The sequence below is a fragment of the Mobula hypostoma genome, chromosome 8 (assembly GCF_963921235.1).
Source record: "Mobula hypostoma chromosome 8, sMobHyp1.1, whole genome shotgun sequence".
NCBI lineage: Eukaryota > Metazoa > Chordata > Chondrichthyes > Myliobatiformes > Myliobatidae > Mobula > Mobula hypostoma.
The window spans coordinates 139,741,616-139,763,387 of NC_086104.1; the positions used below are offsets into that span (position 1 = coordinate 139,741,616).

General features: G+C 46.6%; 1 protein-coding gene across 1 annotated transcript in view; it reads right to left on the reverse strand.

Moving 5' to 3' along the window:
- The window catches only part of LOC134351006 (mitoferrin-1-like), a 51,669-nt gene extending 30,425 nt beyond the window's left edge, over positions 1 to 21,244 (reverse strand). The window contains exon 1 of the mRNA XM_063056963.1: positions 20,970 to 21,244. Coding sequence (XP_062913033.1) covers positions 20,970 to 21,188 — 219 coding nt within the window. The 5' untranslated portion in view covers positions 21,189 to 21,244. The remainder of the gene's footprint in view (positions 1 to 20,969) is intronic.
- Positions 21,245 to 21,772: the final 528 nt, after the last annotated feature.

Here is a 21,772-nt window from a genome sequence, read left to right on the forward strand (position 1 = left end):
CATACTGTGTCCGTTGTCCCAGAGTGGCCTCCTGTATATCGGAGTTACCCGAAGTAGATGAGGAGACTGCTTCACCAAGCACCTATGCTCCCTCCGCCAGAAAAAGTGGGATCTCCCAGTAGCCAGCCATTTCAATTCCACCTCCCATTCCCATACATCAATCAATGGTCTCCTCCACTGTCATGATGAGGCCACACTTAGGTTGAAGGAACACCACCTTATATTCCATTTGGGTAGCCTCCAACCTGATGGCACAGGCATTGATTTCTCGAACTTCCAGTAAGGCCTCCCACACCCCACTTCATTTCCCCATCCCGTTTTCCCTCTCACCTCATCTCCTTGCCCATCCATCACCTCCCTCTGGTGCTCCTCCCTTTCTTCCATGGTCCTCTGTCTCTTTCACCAATCAGCTTCCCAGCTCTTTATTTCATCCCTCCCTCTTCAGGTTTCATCTATCACTTGTGATTCTCTCTTCCCCTCCACCTTTTAAATCTACTCCTCAGCTTCTTTTCACCAGACCTGCCGAAGGGTTCCGGCCCGAAAAGTCGACCCGGACTGACACCAACCTACTGCCCTCTACTGCGCCTATTATCTTGTTTATTATTTATTGTAATGCCTGCACTGTTTTGTGCACTTTATGCAGTCCTGGGTAGGTCTGTAGTCTAGTGTAGTTTTTGTGTTGTTTCCGTAGTTCAGTGTAGCTTTTGTATTGTTTCATGTAGCACCATGGTCCTGAAAAACGTTGTCTCGTTTTTTTACTGTGTACTGTACCAGCAGTTATGGTCGAAATGACAATAAAAAGTGACGACTTGACTCGACTCTACTCTTTTTCATAGACGCTGCCTGTCCTGCTGAGTTCCTCCAGCATTTTGTGTGTTGCTTGGATTTCCAGCATCTGCAGATTTTCTCTTGTTTTTGTCTTTTTGCAAATACCGCTTCCCACATGTCAGGCATAAAAATGTCATTCCCTTCTTCAAGTGGGCTGCATCAGTACTCAGTGAGGCTTTCCATTCTGGAACATCTGGGGGAGATCTCTCTTCCCCCCCCCCCCGCCCCCACCCCCCGCCCCCAAAGAACAGGGTTTTCCTTCTACCACTTTCGATGCTACCGTCACCCACACCTCTCTCCTGCCAAACAGAATGTGTGCATATCCTGAACAGCTTCACTTCTGATTACACCACCCACGACCCCCCCCCACCCCCCCCCCGCCACTCCAGACTCTGGGTTGATTAAGGTCTAGGAAACAGGACAGGTGACAGCCAGTGCAGTCAAAGGAGAAAACTGCGGGCTCCAGACAAGTCATGTACCTGCCAACTCAGCACACATAACAGCCAACAATTGCTCATTATTGTTTTGCTGCTGTCATTTTGCCCACAATTCTTAACTAACTTCTTTTCCCTTACAGTCACCAAAGTAATCACCAAGATGACATCGCAAGCTGTAAATCAAGGTGTGCCTCCTTAAGCGAATTGAAGTCGGCAACAGCCCCAGACACAGATTCCTATAAGTACTTAAAAGTGATTTGCATAATTCCTCCAGGGAAATCAGCAGTTCCAACCCCCATCAGGAAGGCCTTAAAACACTATGCGCTTGACAACAGACCTAACCAGTTCCCCTCCTCCACCAAACCTCCTGTCTGGTGAAAATTGTCCTCGCCCTCAACAGTTTCTCCTTTTGTTTCCTGCCACTTTCTCCAAACTAAAAGCAGTCATGAGCACCCACATGGGCCCCAGCTATGCCTGCCTTTTCGTCAGCTATGTGAAACAGTCTATGTTCCTAAGCATACACTGGTAATACTGAACAACTTTTCCTCCGCTACATCGATGACTGCATTAGTGCTGCTTCTTGCACCCAAGCTGAGCTTGTCAATTTCATCACCCTTGCCTGCAACTTCCACCCTGTCTTCAAATTTTCTTGGTCCATCTCTGACACTTTGCTTCCTCCATCTTTGGAGACAGACCACCCGCTGACATCTTTTACACATCTAATGACTCGGGTATATTGACGATACCTCTTCTGACCCTGTTGCTTGTAAAAATGCTCGGCACTTTCCTCAGCTGCACATTGTCAGGATCGCACTCAATGCTGGAGGAACTCAGCAGATCAGGCAGCATTTATAGAAATAAAAAACAGTCAACGTTTTGAGCTGAGACCCTACGTCAGGACTGGAGAAGGAGGAGGAACACAACAGAATAAAAAGGGGGGGGGGGGAGGGAAAGTGATAGGTGAAGCCAGGTGGGTAGGAAAGGTAAAGGGCCAGAGATGAAGGAATGTGATAAGAGAGGAGAAAGGGAAGGATGAGGGGACCAAGGGGGCGGTGAAAAGAGATAAGAGGTCAGAGTGGGTTATAGAAGGGGGGGGGAGGATTTTTTTTACTGTAAGGAGAAATCGATATTCATGCTGTCAGGTTGGAGGCTACCCAGATGTATTACAAGGTGCTGCTCCTCCACTGTGGTTAGCCACATCTTGGCACAAGAGTGGATATGTCAGAGTGGGAATGGGAATTAAAATGCTTGGCCACCAGGAAATTCTGCTTTGGCGGATGGAACAGAGATGCTACAGAAGTGATTCCCTAGTTTACAGCGGACCTCACCAACGTAGAGGAGGCCACATCAAGAGGACCGGACACAATAAGACAACCCCGGCAGACTCACAGATGAAGTGTTGCCACATCTGGAAGGACAGTTTTGGGACCCCTGAATGGAGGCAAGGGAAGAAGTGAATGGGCAATTGTAGCACTTTAGCCACTTGTAGGGATAAGTGCTGGGAGGGAGATGAGTGAGAAAGGACAAATGGACAGGGAGCGATCCCTGTGGAAAGTGAAGAGGGGTGGGAGGTAAAGATATGATTCATGGTAGGATCCCTTTGGAGATAGCAGAAGTGTGGAGGATAATGTGTTGGATGTTGGATGGGGTGGTAAGCAAGGACAAGAGGAACTCTGTCACTGTTAAGGCTCTGAGAAGATGCAGCTGAGGGAAGCATCAATGCTGGAGGAAGGGAAACCCTGTTCTTTGAAGACTTGAGTTCACCTCTGATGTCCTAGAAACAGAAGTTGCATCTTGGGAACAAATGCAGTAGAGATGAAGGAACTGAGAAAACAGAAATTTTTACAGGAGACAGGATGGGAAGAGATACAGTGAAGATAACCATAGGAATCAGAAGGTTTACAAAAGATGTTGCTCGACAGTTTGTCTCCAGAGAGGGAGATGTCAAGTAAATTTAAGGGCAGAGTGGAGGTTAGAGGCAAAGTTGATGAAACTGACGAGCTCAGTATGAAGCAGCACCAATGCAGTCGTGAAGGTAGCAGAGGAAGAGCTGGGGAGCAATACCGGGGAAGACTTCGAACGTGGACCGTCCTAAGTGGCCAACAAGGGGGCAGACATAGCTGGTGCCATCTCATCCCATTTTCTCCAGACTCGTCGGTCCATGATCTCTGCATGCCACAAAGAGGCCACCTTCAGAATGGAAGAACGATACCATGTATTCCATCTGGATAGCCTCCTACCCACCTGGCTTCACCTATCACCTTCTAGCTATCCTCCCTCCCTCCCCCCACCCCACCTTTTCATCCTGATCTTCCTCCTTCCTCTCTAGTCCTGAAGAAGGGTCTCGGCCCAAAACGTAGACTGTTTATTAATTTCTAGAGATAACCTGCTGAGTGCCTCCAGCTTTGGGTTTCCAGCATCTGCACATTTTCTTGTATTTGTTTTCAGGATGAGGTTTTCCATTCAAATGCATTAGAGATATCTTCCTTTTCCAAAGAAGGAGTTTTCCCTTCCACTGCCAACAATGCTGCCCCCATCATCATCTTGCATAACAGAGATAAGAGTTCTCCTTGTCCTTACCCAAATCCCAATGGCCCTCTGTATACAACACATCACCCTCTAAAACTTCCATCTATAATACCACTAAGCACATCTTCCTCCCACTACCCACCTCCACTCCCTACGTGACTCATAGTCATATTTTATTGATCCTGGGGGAAATTGGTTTTTGTTACAGTTGCACCCTAAATAATAAATAGTAATAGAACCATAAATAGTTAAATAGCAATATGTAAATTATGCCAGCAAATTATGAAATAAGTCCAGGACCAGCCTATTGGCTCAGGGTGTCTGACCCTCCAGGGGAGGAGTTGTAAAGTTTGATGGCCACAGGCAGGAATGACTTCCTATGACGCTCTGTGTTGCATCTCAGTGGAATGAGTCTCTGGCTGAATGTACTCCTGTGCCCAACCAGTACATTATGTAGTGGATGGGAGACATTGACCAAGATGGCATGCAACTTAGACAGCATCCTCTTTTCAGACACCACCGTGAGAGTCCAGTTCCATCCCCACAACATCACTGGCTTTATGAATGAGTTTGTTGATTCTGTTGGTGTCTGCTACCCTCAGCCTGCTGCCCCAGCACACAATAGCAAACATGATCGCACTGGCCACCACAGACTCGTAGAACATCCTCAGCATCGTCCGGCAAATGCTAAAGGACCTCAGTCTCGTCAGGAAATAGAGACGGCTCTGACCCTTCTTGTAGACAGCCTCTGTGTTCTTTGACCAGTCCAGTTTATTGTCAATTCGTATCCCCTGGTATTTGTAATCCTCCACCATATCCACACTGACCCCCTGGATGGAGCAGGGGTCACCAGTACCTTAGCTCTCCTCAGGTCTACCAGCTCCTTAGTCTTTTTCACATTAAGCTGCAGATAATTCTGCTCACACCATGTGACAGTTTCCTACCGTAGCCCTGTACTCAGCCTAATCTCCCTTGCTGATGCATCCAACTATGGCAGAGTCATCAGAAAACTTCTGAAGATGACAAGACTCTGTGCAGTAGTTGGAAGTCTGAGGTGTAAATGGTGAAGAGAAAGGGAGACAAGACAGTCCCCTGTGGAGCCCCAGTGCTGACTCCCTTGTCTACTTGTCCCTCCCCACTGATCTCCCTCTCCTTGCAAACGTGACTAGTGGTACACCTGCCCCTTCACTTCATCATTTGGACTCCAAACCATCGTTCAAAATGACGTGGCACTTCACCTGTGATTATGTCAGGGTTATCTATTGTATCCAGCGCTCCCAGTGCAACCTCCTCTACATCAACGTAACCCGATGCAGATTGGGGGGGGGGAGAAGAAGAGGGGTCACATTATCAAACATCTTCACTCTGTCTGCTGCAAAAGGCAGGATCTCCCAGTGGCTACTTATTTCAATTCAACTTTCCGTTCCAACATGACTGTCCATGACCTCCTTTACTGCCACGGTCTGGCCAAACTCCAGTTGGAGAAGCAACACCTTTCTGTCTGGATAACCTCCAACCAGATGGCATGAACATCAATTTCTCCAACCTCCGATAATGTGTCTTCCCTGCCCCCCCCCATCCCTCCTCTCTCATACCACTCCCCATTCTGGTTACCCTCTCGCCCCTTTTCTTCTCACCTGCCCATCATCCCCCTCTGGTTCCCCTCCCCTTCCTTTTTAACTATTCTTTCAATCAGATTCCTCCCCCTTCAGCTTTTTAACCTCTTCCACCTATCACCTCCCAGCTTTTCACTTCATCCCACCTGGTCTCACCTATCAGCTTGTACACCTTACCCCCTGCCCCACCTTATTCTGGCCACTATGCTCTTTACTGTTTACTCCCCTCCATAGATGCTGCTTGACTTGCTGAGTTTCCCCAACATTGTGCGTGCATTATTCAAGCTTTCCAGCATCTGCACAATCTCTCGTTTTTACAGTCGTTTCAATCCAGACGAGACAGATTGCAGATACTGGAAGCCTGGAGCAAAACACGGGAAATGCTAGAGGAACTCTGTAGGCCAGGCAGCAGCTATGGAGGGAAATGAATAGCCAACGTTTCAGGTCGAGACCCTTCATCAGGTCGAAAGACTGAATAAAACTGTGGGGGAGGGCGAAGAACGAGCTGGTGGATGATAGGTGAATCAAGGTGAATGAGAAGTGGCATTGACGCAAGTAGCTGGGAGGGAATAGGTGGAAGAGAAAGGTCTGAACAAGATGGAATCTAATAGGGAAGGACAGTAGACCATGGAATAAAGAGAAGGAGATGGAGAACAAGGAGGAGGAAAGTGAAGGCAATACAGTTAAGCTTAGACAATTCTTGTCTGCATCATGTGTTCCAGCTCCCGGAGTACCCAAGACCCCTTCAAAGAGCGGTGCCTCAGAAAGGCAGCATATGTTATTCTGGACCCCCATACCAAGGACATGCCCTCTTCTCTTCGTTACCATCAGGAAAGAGGCACAGAAGCTTTACTTTACTTTATTGTCGCCAAACAATTGATACTAGAGCGTACAATCATCACAGCTATATATGATTCTGCGTTTTGCACTCCCTGGAGTACAAATCAATAGTAAGTATTAAAAATTTAAATTATAAATCATAAATAGAAAATAGAAAAGGGAAAGTAAGGTAATGCAAAAAAAAAAAAAAAAAACAAGAGGCAGGTCCGGATATTTGGAGGGTACGGCCCAGATCCGGGTCAAGATCTGCTCAGCAGTCTTAATCACAGTTGGAAAGAGGCTGCTCCCAAATCTGGCCATACGAGTCTTCAAGCTCCTGAGCCTTCTCCCGGAGGAGAGAGGGACGAAAAGTCTGTTGGCTGGGTGGGTCGTGTCCTTGATAATCCTGGCAGCACTGCTCTGACGGCGTGCGGTGTGAAGTGAGTCCAAGAACGGAAGACTGGTTTGCGTGATGTGCTGGGCTGTGTTCACGATCTTCTGCAGCTTCTTCCGGTCTTGGACAGGACAACTTCCATACCAGGTTGTGATGCTCCCTAGAAGAATGCTTTCTACGGTGCATCTATAAAAAATAGTGAGGGTTTTAGGGGACAGGCCAAATTTCTTTAGTTTTCTCAGGAAGTAAGGGTGCTGGCGGGCCTTCTTGGCAGTGGACTCTGCTTGGTTGGACCAAGTCAGGTCATTTGTGATATTGACCCCAAGGAATTGAAAGCTTTTGACCTGATCCACTTGCACACCACTGATGTAAATGGGGTCACGCAGTCCGCTACTCCTTCTGAAGTCAACAACCAATTCCTTTGTTTTGCTAACGTTGAGGGATAGATCATTGTCTTCGCACCATGCCACCAGGTTCTTAATTTCCTCTCGGTACTCAAACTCATCATTATCCAAGATACGGCCTACAATTGTTGTGTCATCAGCAAACTTATATATTGAGTTCAATGGAAACTTGGCTGCACAATCATGGGTATACAATGAGTACAGCAGGGGGCTGAGTACATAGCCTTTTGGGGCACCGGTGCTCAGAGTGATTGTAGAGGAGAGCTTGTCCACTACTTTTACAGCCTGGGTCCTGTCTGTGAGGAAGTTGAAGATCCAGCTGCAGATCTGAGTGCTAAGGCCCAGGTTCTGCAGCTTAGGAATCAGTTGATTTGGAATGATGGTATTAAAGGCAGAGCTGTAGTCAATGAAAAGGAGCCCTACGTATGCGTCTTTATTCTCCAGGTGTTCTAAGGGGGAATGTAGGGCCAGAGAGATGGTATCTGCCGTTGACCTGTTGCTCCGGTAGGCGAATTGCAAAGCCTCAAGGTTAACCGGTAGGCTGTGGTTGATGTGTTCCATAACCAATCTCTCGAAGCACTTCATAGCAATTGATGTCAGAGCCACAGGTCGATAGTCATTCAGGCATGCCACCTTGCTCTTCTTTGGCACCGGGATTATCGTTGCCTTAAAATTCGAGGGGATCTTAGACTGAAGCAAGGAGTAGTTGAAGATGTCAGCAAACACTCCAGCTAGCTCGCTTGCACAGGCCCGGAGAACCCGTCCCAGGACACCATCTGGGCCCGTCGCCTTCCTTGGATTTACCTTCAGGAAGGCCCTTCTAACGTCCTCCTCGGTGACGATGAATCTCGATGCCACCAGGTCCGGTTCATCCGGAGGGAGCAGGATGCTCCTCTTCTGTTCAAATCTTGCGTAGAATATGTTAAGTTCGTTAGGAAGAGAAGCGCCACAGTTATTGATATTCCCAGCCTTTTCTTTGTACCCAGTGATCTCATTTAGACCCTGCCATTATCTGCTGGCATCCCTCTGGTTAGCCTTGGCTCGATATTGCCTCTTGGCGCCCTTAATGGCTTTCCGGAGTTCATGCCTGGATTCCGTGTAGCGGCTGGTATCCCCAGACCTAAAAGCCGCAGCTCTAGCCTTCAAAAGGGACTTGAACTCATAATTCATCCAAGGTTTCCAGTTAGGGCATACCCACATCGTCTTGCGAAACACATCTGTGCATTTCCAGATAAAGTCCGTGACAGCTGAGGCATACTCAGAGGTTAGCTGCCAAGTCCTTGAATACTAACCAGTCCACCGATTCAAAGCAGTCACGGAGGACCTCATCCGTCTCCTCTGTCCAACACGACACTACTTTTGTCACCGTGACCTCCCGCTTCAGTTTCTGTTTGTAAGCCGGGAGGAGGAGTACGGCCTGACGGTCCGTTTTTCCGAAGTGAGGTCGTGGGACAGAACGGTAGGCATCCTTGACTGCTGTGTAGCAGTGGTCAAGTATATTCTGGCCTCTAGTGGGGCAGGAGACATGTTGGTACAACTTTGGCAGCGCCTTTCTGAGGTTGGTCTGGTTAAAGTTCCCGGCTGTAATGAACAAAGCTTCCAGATACCTGGTCTCAAGTTCACTAACGTTGGCATACAGTATGTTCAGAGCACACTCCACGTCCGCCGGGGGGGGGGGGGTCCGGGCTGCAGGAGCTTGTCAGTGCCACTGGGTCTGTGTGGACAGTGGACACATGCACACACTCAGCAATTTAGGAATAGCTTCGTCCCCTCTGCTATCCAATTTCTAAATCGACATTGAACCCATGAACACTACCTCACTTTTTATCATTTCTGTTCTTGTACCATTTTTAATATATACACACACACACAGTAATTGATTTTTTTTCCTATATTTGTCATGTATTGCATTGCATTGCTGCTGCTAAATTAACAAATTTCACGACATATGTTGGTGACATTTAACCCAATTTTGATGCAACGTAACTTGCAATATACCATACCCTATGCAGATAAATGATTTCAATTTGCTTGTTCGCAGTACTGGAAGCAGTTCCACAGCAACCTAAAGAACAAGCTCCCAGCACAAATGGCTGCTTCTGGTACAGTAGAAAGAGTTGTGTGAAGTCAAGCCGGTCGGGCAGGGACGCAGACAGGCAAGGTTTACTGCCGGGTTCCTAACTTGGGGTCCACGGACCCCTTGGTTAATGGTAGGGGTCTGTGGCATAAAAAAGGGTTGGGAACCCCAGGAGAGAGATATGGGCAACTTGGCCAGCTAGGATGAGTTGGACAAAACTGTCTCTACGACTCTAATAATACATGGAGCATGAATAGAGTTTAAACCGATGCTCTGTTTAACAGACAGGCTATTTGAATATTCTATTCATGCAGAGAAAGGCTCCAGAGTGATTTGACTTGTAACAGCCATAATCCTGCCACTTACAATGGAACAGCCAACCACTGCTACAGCAGAAAGTCGTCTCGTTGTAAACTTCTCAGTAAACATAATTCATCGGTAAACTTATAGGCTGCCCAAGAGAGCAGCGCCAAGCTGATAATTAAACTAGATACATCTTAACTCAACAAATAAACCACGGAGAAATATGCTACAAAGAGAGATATCCCGGTGTTATTTCTTTATGGAATGCATTCATACCCTAGGGCATCACTGTCTCTGCATTGTTTTATAAAGAATGCATGCCTGCCCAAGTGGATAAACTACTGGTTACGATGCATTGCACCCCAGGCAAGAGTCACAGTGCTCAAGAGAACGTAATCATTGCTATGATATAACCCACAGTCAATGATTTATTCAGATGTACTCCTCAGGTACAAAGGTCAAGTTATCCTACAGACAAGCACTCTGAATATAGAAAAACTTCTGGCAAGTACAAATTACAATATAAAGGAGCGTTCTCTGAAAGAGACGTCTCACTGGTTTGCATAAAATGCACGGCCAAGAATACAAGTCCTTGTTACTTTACATGAATGCTTCCTCTACTGTATAAAACAGCACATTTCACAAACAGTCTCAGCATTGTATGTAGCACACACCAGTTTGCCAAGGTGTAGAGGCATGGTTAATGTATTGTTTCAAATGTCCCGTGACAATTAGAGAATCCCCTTAATATGAGGCTCTTCCTCCAAGAGGACCGTAACCTTGTCATTGGGTTTGGAGGCATGCATCTCCTCCTCAATCGCATCCTCTCCCAGAGTGAATTCCATTCATTTAAAGCAGGGGTTCCTAACCTTGCTTAACTGTATTGGTCCAAGGCATAATATAAATTGGGAACCCCTGATTAGGGGCACAATGGATATGATCTTCAATGATCATAATCTTCCAAAGAGAACTACAGGGAACAGCATCAACCACCAAGAGATTTTGGTGACTTTAGACTATCCCCAGACCCCATCAGCTGGGGTGGCCTGTGGTAGGCAACCTTTCCAAATTTGGCTACCTGCAGAAATTCTTCTACACGATGCAGAAACACTATGCCACCATGGAATTAATGACATTAATGAACAGGACCACAACAAACAAACCTTAGTGCAGAGTGACGTCAAGCAATGCTCTATCATCACTAAGACACTTACTAATATTTCTTGCATGGTGGTGCATCTTACTTTTAACTGAGTTCACTGTTGTAGTGGAGCTAAGCCACAGAACAAAGTTCTATTTACATCTTCAGTCCAACAGCCAAAATCAGCCCCAATCCCAGTAAGTGGCAATTGCTAATACGCTCAGAGATTGCACTCCAAAAGTCATAGCCAGCTCAACCCATGAAGCTCACAAGAGAGTGAAAAAGCTCTTGAGCAATCCACCCCACCATACAATATCAATCTTTGACAGATAAAGTTCAGAGACACTGAAAAATTTGAAACACTTCCACCATCTCGCAAGGCAACTCTCAATTAAGGTAGACAATGATGACTGCCTCGGGTGGAAAATGTGTTCAGCGTGCAGCATGCATCCCTGCCACGGGCTATAACTCAAATAGGAAAGCAACATGAGAAAACACTACCTGGACCTCAATATTGAGGGATAAAATAGGGATAAGGTTACCTCAGAGCACTAGCCTGCTATTGTATGCAGCATACTATCCAGTCCCAAAGCTCGCGGATACACACCTCCCACCCACCTCCAACCCCTGCCTCATCTGTGGAAGAACCTGCAGTTCTCATATTGCCCTTTTTAGCCACTTTAGACCCACAAACCTTGGAGGAATACCTTCTTCTATAATATGAACAGTCCCAGAGAGTGCCCTAGAGTCACAAAGCCTACGGGTTATCGTGCAGTAAGCATGCACTTGTGTCTTTAGGAATAAAGCTGAGGTAGTATATTATAATGCTACCAGCTACAGAAATAACAGGGAAATCCACTAATCAGAGCAGTCCCAATGCCCCTGAATACACAACCATAGATTAGAACAGATATCGTCATCTCCTGATAGATCCCAGATTAAGGAGTAATGCCAGGTTTATGATTTCTCATTCTATCATCCAGCACACTCACATCTACGGCGTGAAGTGCTTTGTAAGGTTGGTTACGACTAGGATCAATTTCTGACTATGCAAGGACCGGACCCACTGTAATTTGCCTTTCGCCACAGCAGGTCTACAGTGAATGTAATCTCATTGGCTCATCACCTGGACCTCTGTACCTCCCTCTGCAACTGGATCCTCGAGGTCTGTGCAGATTGGAAATAACATCTCCACCCACTGATAATCAGCAGGGATGTGTGCTCAAACCACCGCTCTACTCTCTCTACACCCATGACTGTGTGGCCTGGCACAGCCCAAATGCTATCCATAAGCTTGCAGTCTCATAATCTGAAGGTCGTGAGCTTGCTCGTTTCTCACGCGGGGCACCAGTTTACAACTTTCTGCAGCTTATTTCGATCCTGTGTAGTGCACCCCCCCCCCCAGCCCCCCACCGGTAGAGAGATTAGCTCAACCCAGGTTCATTTCCACCACTGTCTGTGAGTAGCTTGTACCTTCTCCCCATGACCGCATGGGTTTCATCCAGGTGCTTCAGTTACTTCCCGCAATTCAAAGACAGAACAGTTGGTAAATTAACTGGTCATTGTAAACTGTCCCATAATTAGGCTAGGATTAAACCAGGGAATTGCTGCGGGGTGTGGCTCAAAGGGCTGGAAGGGTCTATTGTGTGCTTTATCTCTACAACTATACAACTATTGTTGGCAGAAATTCAGAAGGTGATGAGAGGTACAGGAGCGAGACAGATCAGTTGGGTTGTGTGATGTCGCAGCAACTACCTTGCACTCAGAGTCAGTAAGACCAAAGAATTGATTGTGGGCTTCAGAAAGGGCAAGATGAGGTCCTTATCGAGGGATTAGAAATGGAAAGGATAAACAATTTCCAGTTCCTGGGTGTCAACATCTGATAATCTATCCTGTGCCCAACATATCGATGCAGTTACAAAGAAGGCATGAGAGTGGCTATATTACATTAGGAGACTGAGGAGCTTTTGTCTGTCACCAAAGACACTGACTAATTTCTCCAGACGTCCATGGAGAGCATTCTAACTGGCTGTATCACCGCCTGGTATTGTATGTGTGGGCCAGGTGGGGGGGGGGGGGGTGCGCTGCACAGGATCGAATAAGCCGCAGCGAGGTGTAAACTCAGTCAGCTCCAACATGGGCACTGGCCTCCTCAGCTTCCAGGACCTCCTCAAGGAGTGATGCCTCAGAGAGATGGCATCCATCACCAAGGACTCATCACCCACTCTTTCCATTGTTACCATCAGGACGGAGGTACAGAAGCCTGAACCCACACACTACAGTTCAAGAATAGTTTCTTCCCCTCTTCCAGATTTCTGAACGGACATTGAACCTATGAACATCATCTCACTACTTTTCTTTTGTTGCACTACTTATTTAACTGTTTTATATATACACTTACTGTAATATACAGTTTAATTATGTACTGCTGCCAAAAGCAACACATTTCAATTCATATGCCAGTGATATTAAACCAGATTCTGATTCTGCAGTGTACAGGTATATATCATGACCCCTCACCAAGAGATTAATATTCTAATCTCAAAAAAAACTTGACATGTCACCATCAACCCTTAATTTTTTAATTGATGGATTTTACAGCTTGTTACGGCATCTGCTCCACCAGTTACCACAAGAATCGGCAGAGCGATGTGGACACAGCTCAGTACATTAGGGAAACCAGCCACCCTGCATTGACTCGGTCTGTATTTCTCACTCAGTAAAACAAGTAACATAATCAAAGACCTCTCCCACTCCTTTCCTGGCCCTTCCCATTGGACAAAGCCAAAATTCAGATCATGTGCAGCTCGGACGGTGGGTGGTAGGGTTGAACTGTTCTCCAATCTTGGGAACTTACTCACAAACACTTCTTTACCATGCGACCAAAAGTATATAAAGGCTAAGCATTCCGAGGACACACCACAATTAACAGCACACTCATGATGTCTCCTTGTTTGGTGACGAAACGTTTGCAAGTAAATTACCAAGATCAGAACAACTCAACTCAACCCAACCCAACGAAGTCAAAAGCCTGAAGGCACATACTATCAGGCTCAAGGGGATAGCTTCTACCTTAACTGTTATAAGACTATTGAGTAGTTCCCTAGAATGATAAGATGGACTCTTGACCTCACAATCAACCTTATTAGGATTTTGCAACTTATTGTCTACGTGCACTGTACTTTCTCAATAGCTATTGTTTTTGATTCTGCATCCTGTTTTGTTTTTAACTGTTACTTCAATGCAATGTATATATCTGATCTATATGACCAGCTTTTCACTCTACCACTGGTAAAGTGAACAGCCCTGGGTAATTGGAGTCAGTGTTTTATGTAACTTTCTCTCCAGACCTGAGTGCCTAGTGTCCTGCTCCTTATTCAGTGCTGCTGGCTGATAACTATTAACACTATTCAGAACCCAGTGCTCTGTCGCCTGACTGCCAGTCACCAATGGCATTCACACCAGCATCCACTGCCCCTGCACCTACCCTCGCCACCCCAACACAAGCGCCCAACGAACCAGTACTCATTGCCCCAGCACCCACCGGCCGTGCCACCAATCATCCATCAGTGGCCCATGCTCCGAACCACGTGCCAGGGGAACGGAGAGGGCTGTCAATATGACTCCAAAAGTCATAGCCAGCTCAACCCATGAAGCTCACAAGAGAGTGAAAAAGCTCTTGAGCAATCCACCCCACCATACAATATCAATCTTTGACAGATAAAGTTCAGAGACACTGAAAAATTTGAAACACTTCCACCATCTCGCAAGGCAACTCTCAATTAAGGTAGACAATGATGACTGCCTCGGGTGGAAAATGTGTTCAGCGTGCAGCATGCATCCCTGCCACGGGCTATAACTCAAATAGGAAAGCAACATGAGAAAACACTACCTGGACCTCAATATTGAGGGGTAAAATAGGGATAAGGTTACCTCAGAGCACTAGCCTGCTATTGTATGCAGCATACTATCCAGTCCCAAAGCTCGCGGATACACACCTCCCACCCACCTCCAACCCCTGCCTCATCTGTGGAAGAACCTGCAGTTCTCATATTGCCCTTTTTAGCCACTTTAGACCCACAAACCTTGGAGGAATACCTTCTTCTATAATATGAACAGTCCCAGAGAGTGCCCTAGAGTCACAAAGCCTACGGGTTATCGTGCAGTAAGCATGCACTTGTGTCTTTAGGAATAAAGCTGAGGTAGTATATTATAATGCTACCAGCTACAGAAATAACAGGGAAATCCACTAATCAGAGCAGTCCCAATGCCCCTGAATACACAACCATAGATTAGAACAGATATCGTCATCTCCTGATAGATCCCAGATTAAGGAGTAATGCCAGGTTTATGATTTCTCATTCTATCATCCAGCACACTCACATCTACGGCGTGAAGTGCTTTGTAAGGTTGGTTACGACTAGGATCAATTTCTGACTATGCAAGGACCGGACCCACTGTAATTTGCCTTTCGCCACAGCAGGTCTACAGTGAATGTAATCTCATTGGCTCATCACCTGGACCTCTGTACCTCCCTCTGCAACTGGATCCTCGAGGTCTGTGCAGATTGGAAATAACATCTCCACCCACTGATAATCAGCAGGGATGTGTGCTCAAACCATCGCTCTACTCTCTCTACACCCATGACTGTGTGGCCTGGCACAGCCCAAATGCTATCCATAAGCTTGCAGTCTCATAATCTGAAGGTCGTGAGCTTGCTCGTTTCTCACGCGGGGCACCAGTTTACAACTTTCTGCAGCTTATTTCGATCCTGTGTAGTGCACCCCCCCCCCCAGCCCCCCACCGGTAGAGAGATTAGCTCAACCCAGGTTCATTTCCACCACTGTCTGCGAGTAGCTTGTACCTTCTCCCCATGACCGCATGGGTTTCATCCAGGTGCTTCAGTTACTTCCCGCAATTCAAAGACAGAACAGTTGGTAAATTAACTGGTCATTGTAAACTGTCCCATAATTAGGCTAGGATTAAACCAGGGAATTGCTGCGGGGTGTGGCTCAAAGGGCTGGAAGGGTCTATTGTGTGCTTTATCTCTACAACTATACAACTATTGTTGGCAGAAATTCAGAAGGTGATGAGAGGTACAGGAGCGAGACAGATCAGTTGGGTTGTGTGATGTCGCAGCAACTACCTTGCACTCAGAGTCAGTAAGACCAAAGAATTGATTGTGGGCTTCAGAAAGGGCAAGATGAGGTCCTTATCGAGGGATTAGAAATGGAAAGGATAAACAATTTCCAGTTCCTGGGTGTCAACATCTGATAATCTATCCTGTGCCCAACATATCGATGCAGTTACAAAGAAGGCATGAGAGTGGCTATATTACATTAGGAGACTGAGGAGCTTTTGTCTGTCACCAAAGACACTGACTAATTTCTCCAGACGTCCATGGAGAGCATTCTAACTGGCTGTATCACCGCCTGGTATTGTATGTGTGGGCCAGGTGGGGGGGGGGGGGGGGTGCGCTGCACAGGATCGAATAAGCCGCAGCGAGGTGTAAACTCAGTCAGCTCCAACATGGGCACTGGCCTCCTCAGCTTCCAGGACCTCCTCAAGGAGTGATGCCTCAGAGAGATGGCATCCATCACCAAGGACTCATCACCCACTCTTTCCATTGTTACCATCAGGACGGAGGTACAGAAGCCTGAACCCACACACTACAGTTCAAGAATAGTTTCTTCCCCTCTTCCAGATTTCTGAACGGACATTGAACCTATGAACATCATCTCACTACTTTTCTTTTGTTGCACTACTTATTTAACTGTTTTATATATACACTTACTGTAATATACAGTTTAATTATGTACTGCTGCCAAAAGCAACACATTTCAATTCATATGCCAGTGATATTAAACCAGATTCTGATTCTGCAGTGTACAGGTATATATCATGACCCCTCACCAAGAGATTAATATTCTAATCTCAAAAAAAACTTGACATGTCACCATCAACCCTTAATTTTTTAATTGATGGATTTTACAGCTTGTTACGGCATCTGCTCCACCAGTTACCACAAGAATCGGCAGAGCGATGTGGACACAGCTCAGTACATTAGGGAAACCAGCCACCCTGCATTGACTCGGTCTGTATTTCTCACTCAGTAAAACAAGTAACATAATCAAAGACCTCTCCCACTCCTTTCCTGGCCCTTCCCATTGGACAAAGCCAAAATTCAGATCATGTGCAGCTCGGACGGTGGGTGGTAGGGTTGAACTGTTCTCCAATCTTGGGAACTTACTCACAAACACTTCTTTACCATGCGACCAAAAGTATATAAAGGCTAAGCATTCCGAGGACACACCACAATTAACAGCACACTCATGATGTCTCCTTGTTTGGTGACGAAACGTTTGCAAGTAAATTACCAAGATCAGAACAACTCAACTCAACCCAACCCAACGAAGTCAAAAGCCTGAAGGCACATACTATCAGGCTCAAGGGGATAGCTTCTACCTTAACTGTTATAAGACTATTGAGTAGTTCCCTAGAATGATAAGATGGACTCTTGACCTCACAATCAACCTTATTAGGATTTTGCAACTTATTGTCTACGTGCACTGTACTTTCTCAATAGCTATTGTTTTTGATTCTGCATCCTGTTTTGTTTTTAACTGTTACTTCAATGCAATGTATATATCTGATCTATATGACCAGCTTTTCACTCTACCACTGGTAAAGTGAACAGCCCTGGGTAATTGGAGTCAGTGTTTTATGTAACTTTCTCTCCAGACCTGAGTGCCTAGTGTCCTGCTCCTTATTCAGTGCTGCTGGCTGATAACTATTAACACTATTCAGAACCCAGTGCTCTGTCGCCTGACTGCCAGTCACCAATGGCATTCACACCAGCATCCACTGCCCCTGCACCTACCCTCGCCACCCCAACACAAGCGCCCAACGAACCAGTACTCATTGCCCCAGCACCCACCGGCCGTGCCACCAATCATCCATCAGTGGCCCATGCTCCGAACCACGTGCCAGGGGAACGGAGAGGGCTGTCAATATGACTCCAAAAGTCATAGCCAGCTCAACCCTTGAAGCTCACAAGAGAGTGAAAAAGCTCTTGAGCAATCCACCCCACCATACAATATCAATCTTTGACAGATAAAGTTCAGAGACACTGAAAAATTTGAAACACTTCCACCATCTCGCAAGGCAACTCTCAATTAAGGTAGACAATGATGACTGCCTCGGGTGGAAAATGTGTTCAGCGTGCAGCATGCATCCCTGCCACGGGCTATAACTCAAATAGGAAAGCAACATGAGAAAACACTACCTGGACCTCAATATTGAGGGGTAAAATAGGGATAAGGTTACCTCAGAGCACTAGCCTGCTATTGTATGCAGCATACTATCCAGTCCCAAAGCTCGCGGATACACACCTCCCACCCACCTCCAACCCCTGCCTCATCTGTGGAAGAACCTGCAGTTCTCATATTGCCCTTTTTAGCCACTTTAGACCCACAAACCTTGGAGGAATACCTTCTTCTATAATATGAACAGTCCCAGAGAGTGCCCTAGAGTCACAAAGCCTACGGGTTATCGTGCAGTAAGCATGCACTTGTGTCTTTAGGAATAAAGCTGAGGTAGTATATTATAATGCTACCAGCTACAGAAATAACAGGGAAATCCACTAATCAGAGCAGTCCCAATGCCCCTGAATACACAACCATAGATTAGAACAGATATCGTCATCTCCTGATAGATCCCAGATTAAGGAGTAATGCCAGGTTTATGATTTCTCATTCTATCATCCAGCACACTCACATCTACGGCGTGAAGTGCTTTGTAAGGTTGGTTACGACTAGGATCAATTTCTGACTATGCAAGGACCGGACCCACTGTAATTTGCCTTTCGCCACAGCAGGTCTACAGTGAATGTAATCTCATTGGCTCATCACCTGGACCTCTGTACCTCCCTCTGCAACTGGATCCTCGAGGTCTGTGCAGATTGGAAATAACATCTCCACCCACTGATAATCAGCAGGGATGTGTGCTCAAACCATCGCTCTACTCTCTCTACACCCATGACTGTGTGGCCTGGCACAGCCCAAATGCTATCCATAAGCTTGCAGTCTCATAATCTGAAGGTCGTGAGCTTGCTCGTTTCTCACGCGGGGCACCAGTTTACAACTTTCTGCAGCTTATTTCGATCCTGTGTAGTGCACCCCCCCCCCCAGCCCCCCACCGGTAGAGAGATTAGCTCAACCCAGGTTCATTTCCACCACTGTCTGCGAGTAGCTTGTACCTTCTCCCCATGACCGCATGGGTTTCATCCAGGTGCTTCAGTTACTTCCCGCAATTCAAAGACAGAACAGTTGGTAAATTAACTGGTCATTGTAAACTGTCCCATAATTAGGCTAGGATTAAACCAGGGAATTGCTGCGGGGTGTGGCTCAAAGGGCTGGAAGGGTCTATTGTGTGCTTTATCTCTACAACTATACAACTATTGTTGGCAGAAATTCAGAAGGTGATGAGAGGTACAGGAGCGAGACAGATCAGTTGGGTTGTGTGATGTCGCAGCAACTACCTTGCACTCAGAGTCAGTAAGACCAAAGAATTGATTGTGGGCTTCAGAAAGGGCAAGATGAGGTCCTTATCGAGGGATTAGAAATGGAAAGGATAAACAATTTCCAGTTCCTCCTGGGTGTCAACATCTGATAATCTATCCTGTGCCCAACATATCGATGCAGTTACAAAGAAGGCATGAGAGTGGCTATATTACATTAGGAGACTGAGGAGCTTTTGTCTGTCACCAAAGACACTGACTAATTTCTCCAGACGTCCATGGAGAGCATTCTAACTGGCTGTATCACCGCCTGGTATTGTATGTGTGGGCCAGGTGGGGGGGGGGGGTGCGCTGCACAGGATCGAATAAGCCGCAGCGAGGTGTAAACTCAGTCAGCTCCAACATGGGCACTGGCCTCCTCAGCTTCCAGGACCTCCTCAAGGAGTGATGCCTCAGAGAGATGGCATCCATCACCAAGGACTCATCACCCACTCTTTCCATTGTTACCATCAGGACGGAGGTACAGAAGCCTGAACCCACACACTACAGTTCAAGAATAGTTTCTTCCCCTCTTCCAGATTTCTGAACGGACATTGAACCTATGAACATCATCTCACTACTTTTCTTTTGTTGCACTACTTATTTAACTGTTTTATATATACACTTACTGTAATATACAGTTTAATTATGTACTGCTGCCAAAAGCAACACATTTCAATTCATATGCCAGTGATATTAAACCAGATTCTGATTCTGCAGTGTACAGGTATATATCATGACCCCTCACCAAGAGATTAATATTCTAATCTCAAAAAAAACTTGACATGTCACCATCAACCCTTAATTTTTTAATTGATGGATTTTACAGCTTGTTACGGCATCTGCTCCACCAGTTACCACAAGAATCGGCAGAGCGATGTGGACACAGCTCAGTACATTAGGGAAACCAGCCACCCTGCATTGACTCGGTCTGTATTTCTCACTCAGTAAAACAAGTAACATAATCAAAGACCTCTCCCACTCCTTTCCTGGCCCTTCCCATTGGACAAAGCCAAAATTCAGATCATGTGCAGCTCGGACGGTGGGTGGTAGGGTTGAACTGTTCTCCAATCTTGGGAACTTACTCACAAACACTTCTTTACCATGCGACCAAAAGTATATAAAGGCTAAGCATTCCGAGGACACACCACAATTAACAGCACACTCATGATGTCTCCTTGTTTGGTGACGAAACGTTTGCAAGTAAATTACCAAGATCAGAACAACTCAACTCAACCCAACCCAACGAAGTCAAAAGCCTGAAGGCACATACTATCAGGCTCAAGGGGATAGCTTCTACCTAACTGTTATAAGACTATTGAGTAGTTCCCTAGAATGATAAGATGGACTCTTGACCTCACAATCAACCTTATTAGGATTTTGCAACTTATTGTCTACGTGCACTGTACTTTCTCAATAGCTATTGTTTTTGATTCTGCATCCTGTTTTGTTTTTAACTGTTACTTCAATGCAATGTATATATCTGATCTATATGACCAGCTTTTCACTCTACCACTGGTAAAGTGAACAGCCCTGGGTAATTGGAGTCAGTGTTTTATGTAACTTTCTCTCCAGACCTGAGTGCCTAGTGTCCTGCTCCTTATTCAGTGCTGCTGGCTGATAACTATTAACACTATTCAGAACCCAGTGCTCTGTCGCCTGACTGCCAGTCACCAATGGCATTCACACCAGCATCCACTGCCCCTGCACCTACCCTCGCCACCCCAACACAAGCGCCCAACTAACCAGTACTCATTGCCCCAGCACCCACCGGCCGTGCCACCAATCATCCATCAGTGGCCCATGCTCCGAACCACGTGCCAGGGGAACGGAGAGGGCTGTCAATTCCCGTCGCGGAACCCACCTTCACCGAGTCGATAGGGAACATGAGCGAGTGCTCCAGGATCCCAGCCACCGAGCCCGCTAGCATGTGCGCCTTGACCGATGCGCTTTCGGGCAGAGACTCGTAGACGTCAACGGACGCGGAGTCCGGCCCGGTGGCCTGCACCTCCTCCCGGGGATCCATCAGGAGACGAGGGGGGCGGCGGAGACCGCGCTCCGAGCCGACACAACCCACCTCCATGGACAGGGGGACTAGCCCGCTCCCGGCTCCCGGCTCCCGGCTTATAGACCAAGCTCCGCCCCCTGATGCTCACGGTCGTCCCGGCGTGACAGACGTACTCCCTCGTTACGTGACATGACAGACAGACCTGAGCGCCAATCACTTCGCAAATGTCCTCCAGTCACGAGGGCAAAAGAGGCGGGATTTGTTGGGCAGCCCCCATCAAATGGAGGAACGGGGAGGTACCTACAGTCCATTTGCACCAATGGAAATTCGGAATGAACTTAAAATTGATTGGTCTATATGCCTATCAATCAAGGGCAACATTCTGTTAAGTGACCAATGACAGTAAAAGTCTTGCCCACCTAGTGACTGGAACACCCTGGTTATTTATGGCTGATTTCGGAGCCAAAGTTAAAATAAATATTGCAAACAACTTTGCAATCCAACTTTACCTTGCGGAAAAATATGCATTTTCACTGTTTCTGAAAAATCAGCAATCATTTTCATTGGATTAGGATTTGTTTGTGGTGCGATTCACTGCGTCAATGTGAATTGTATTTTTGGGGCGAAATCGTCACATTTCATGAATCTAGTTTTTTAAA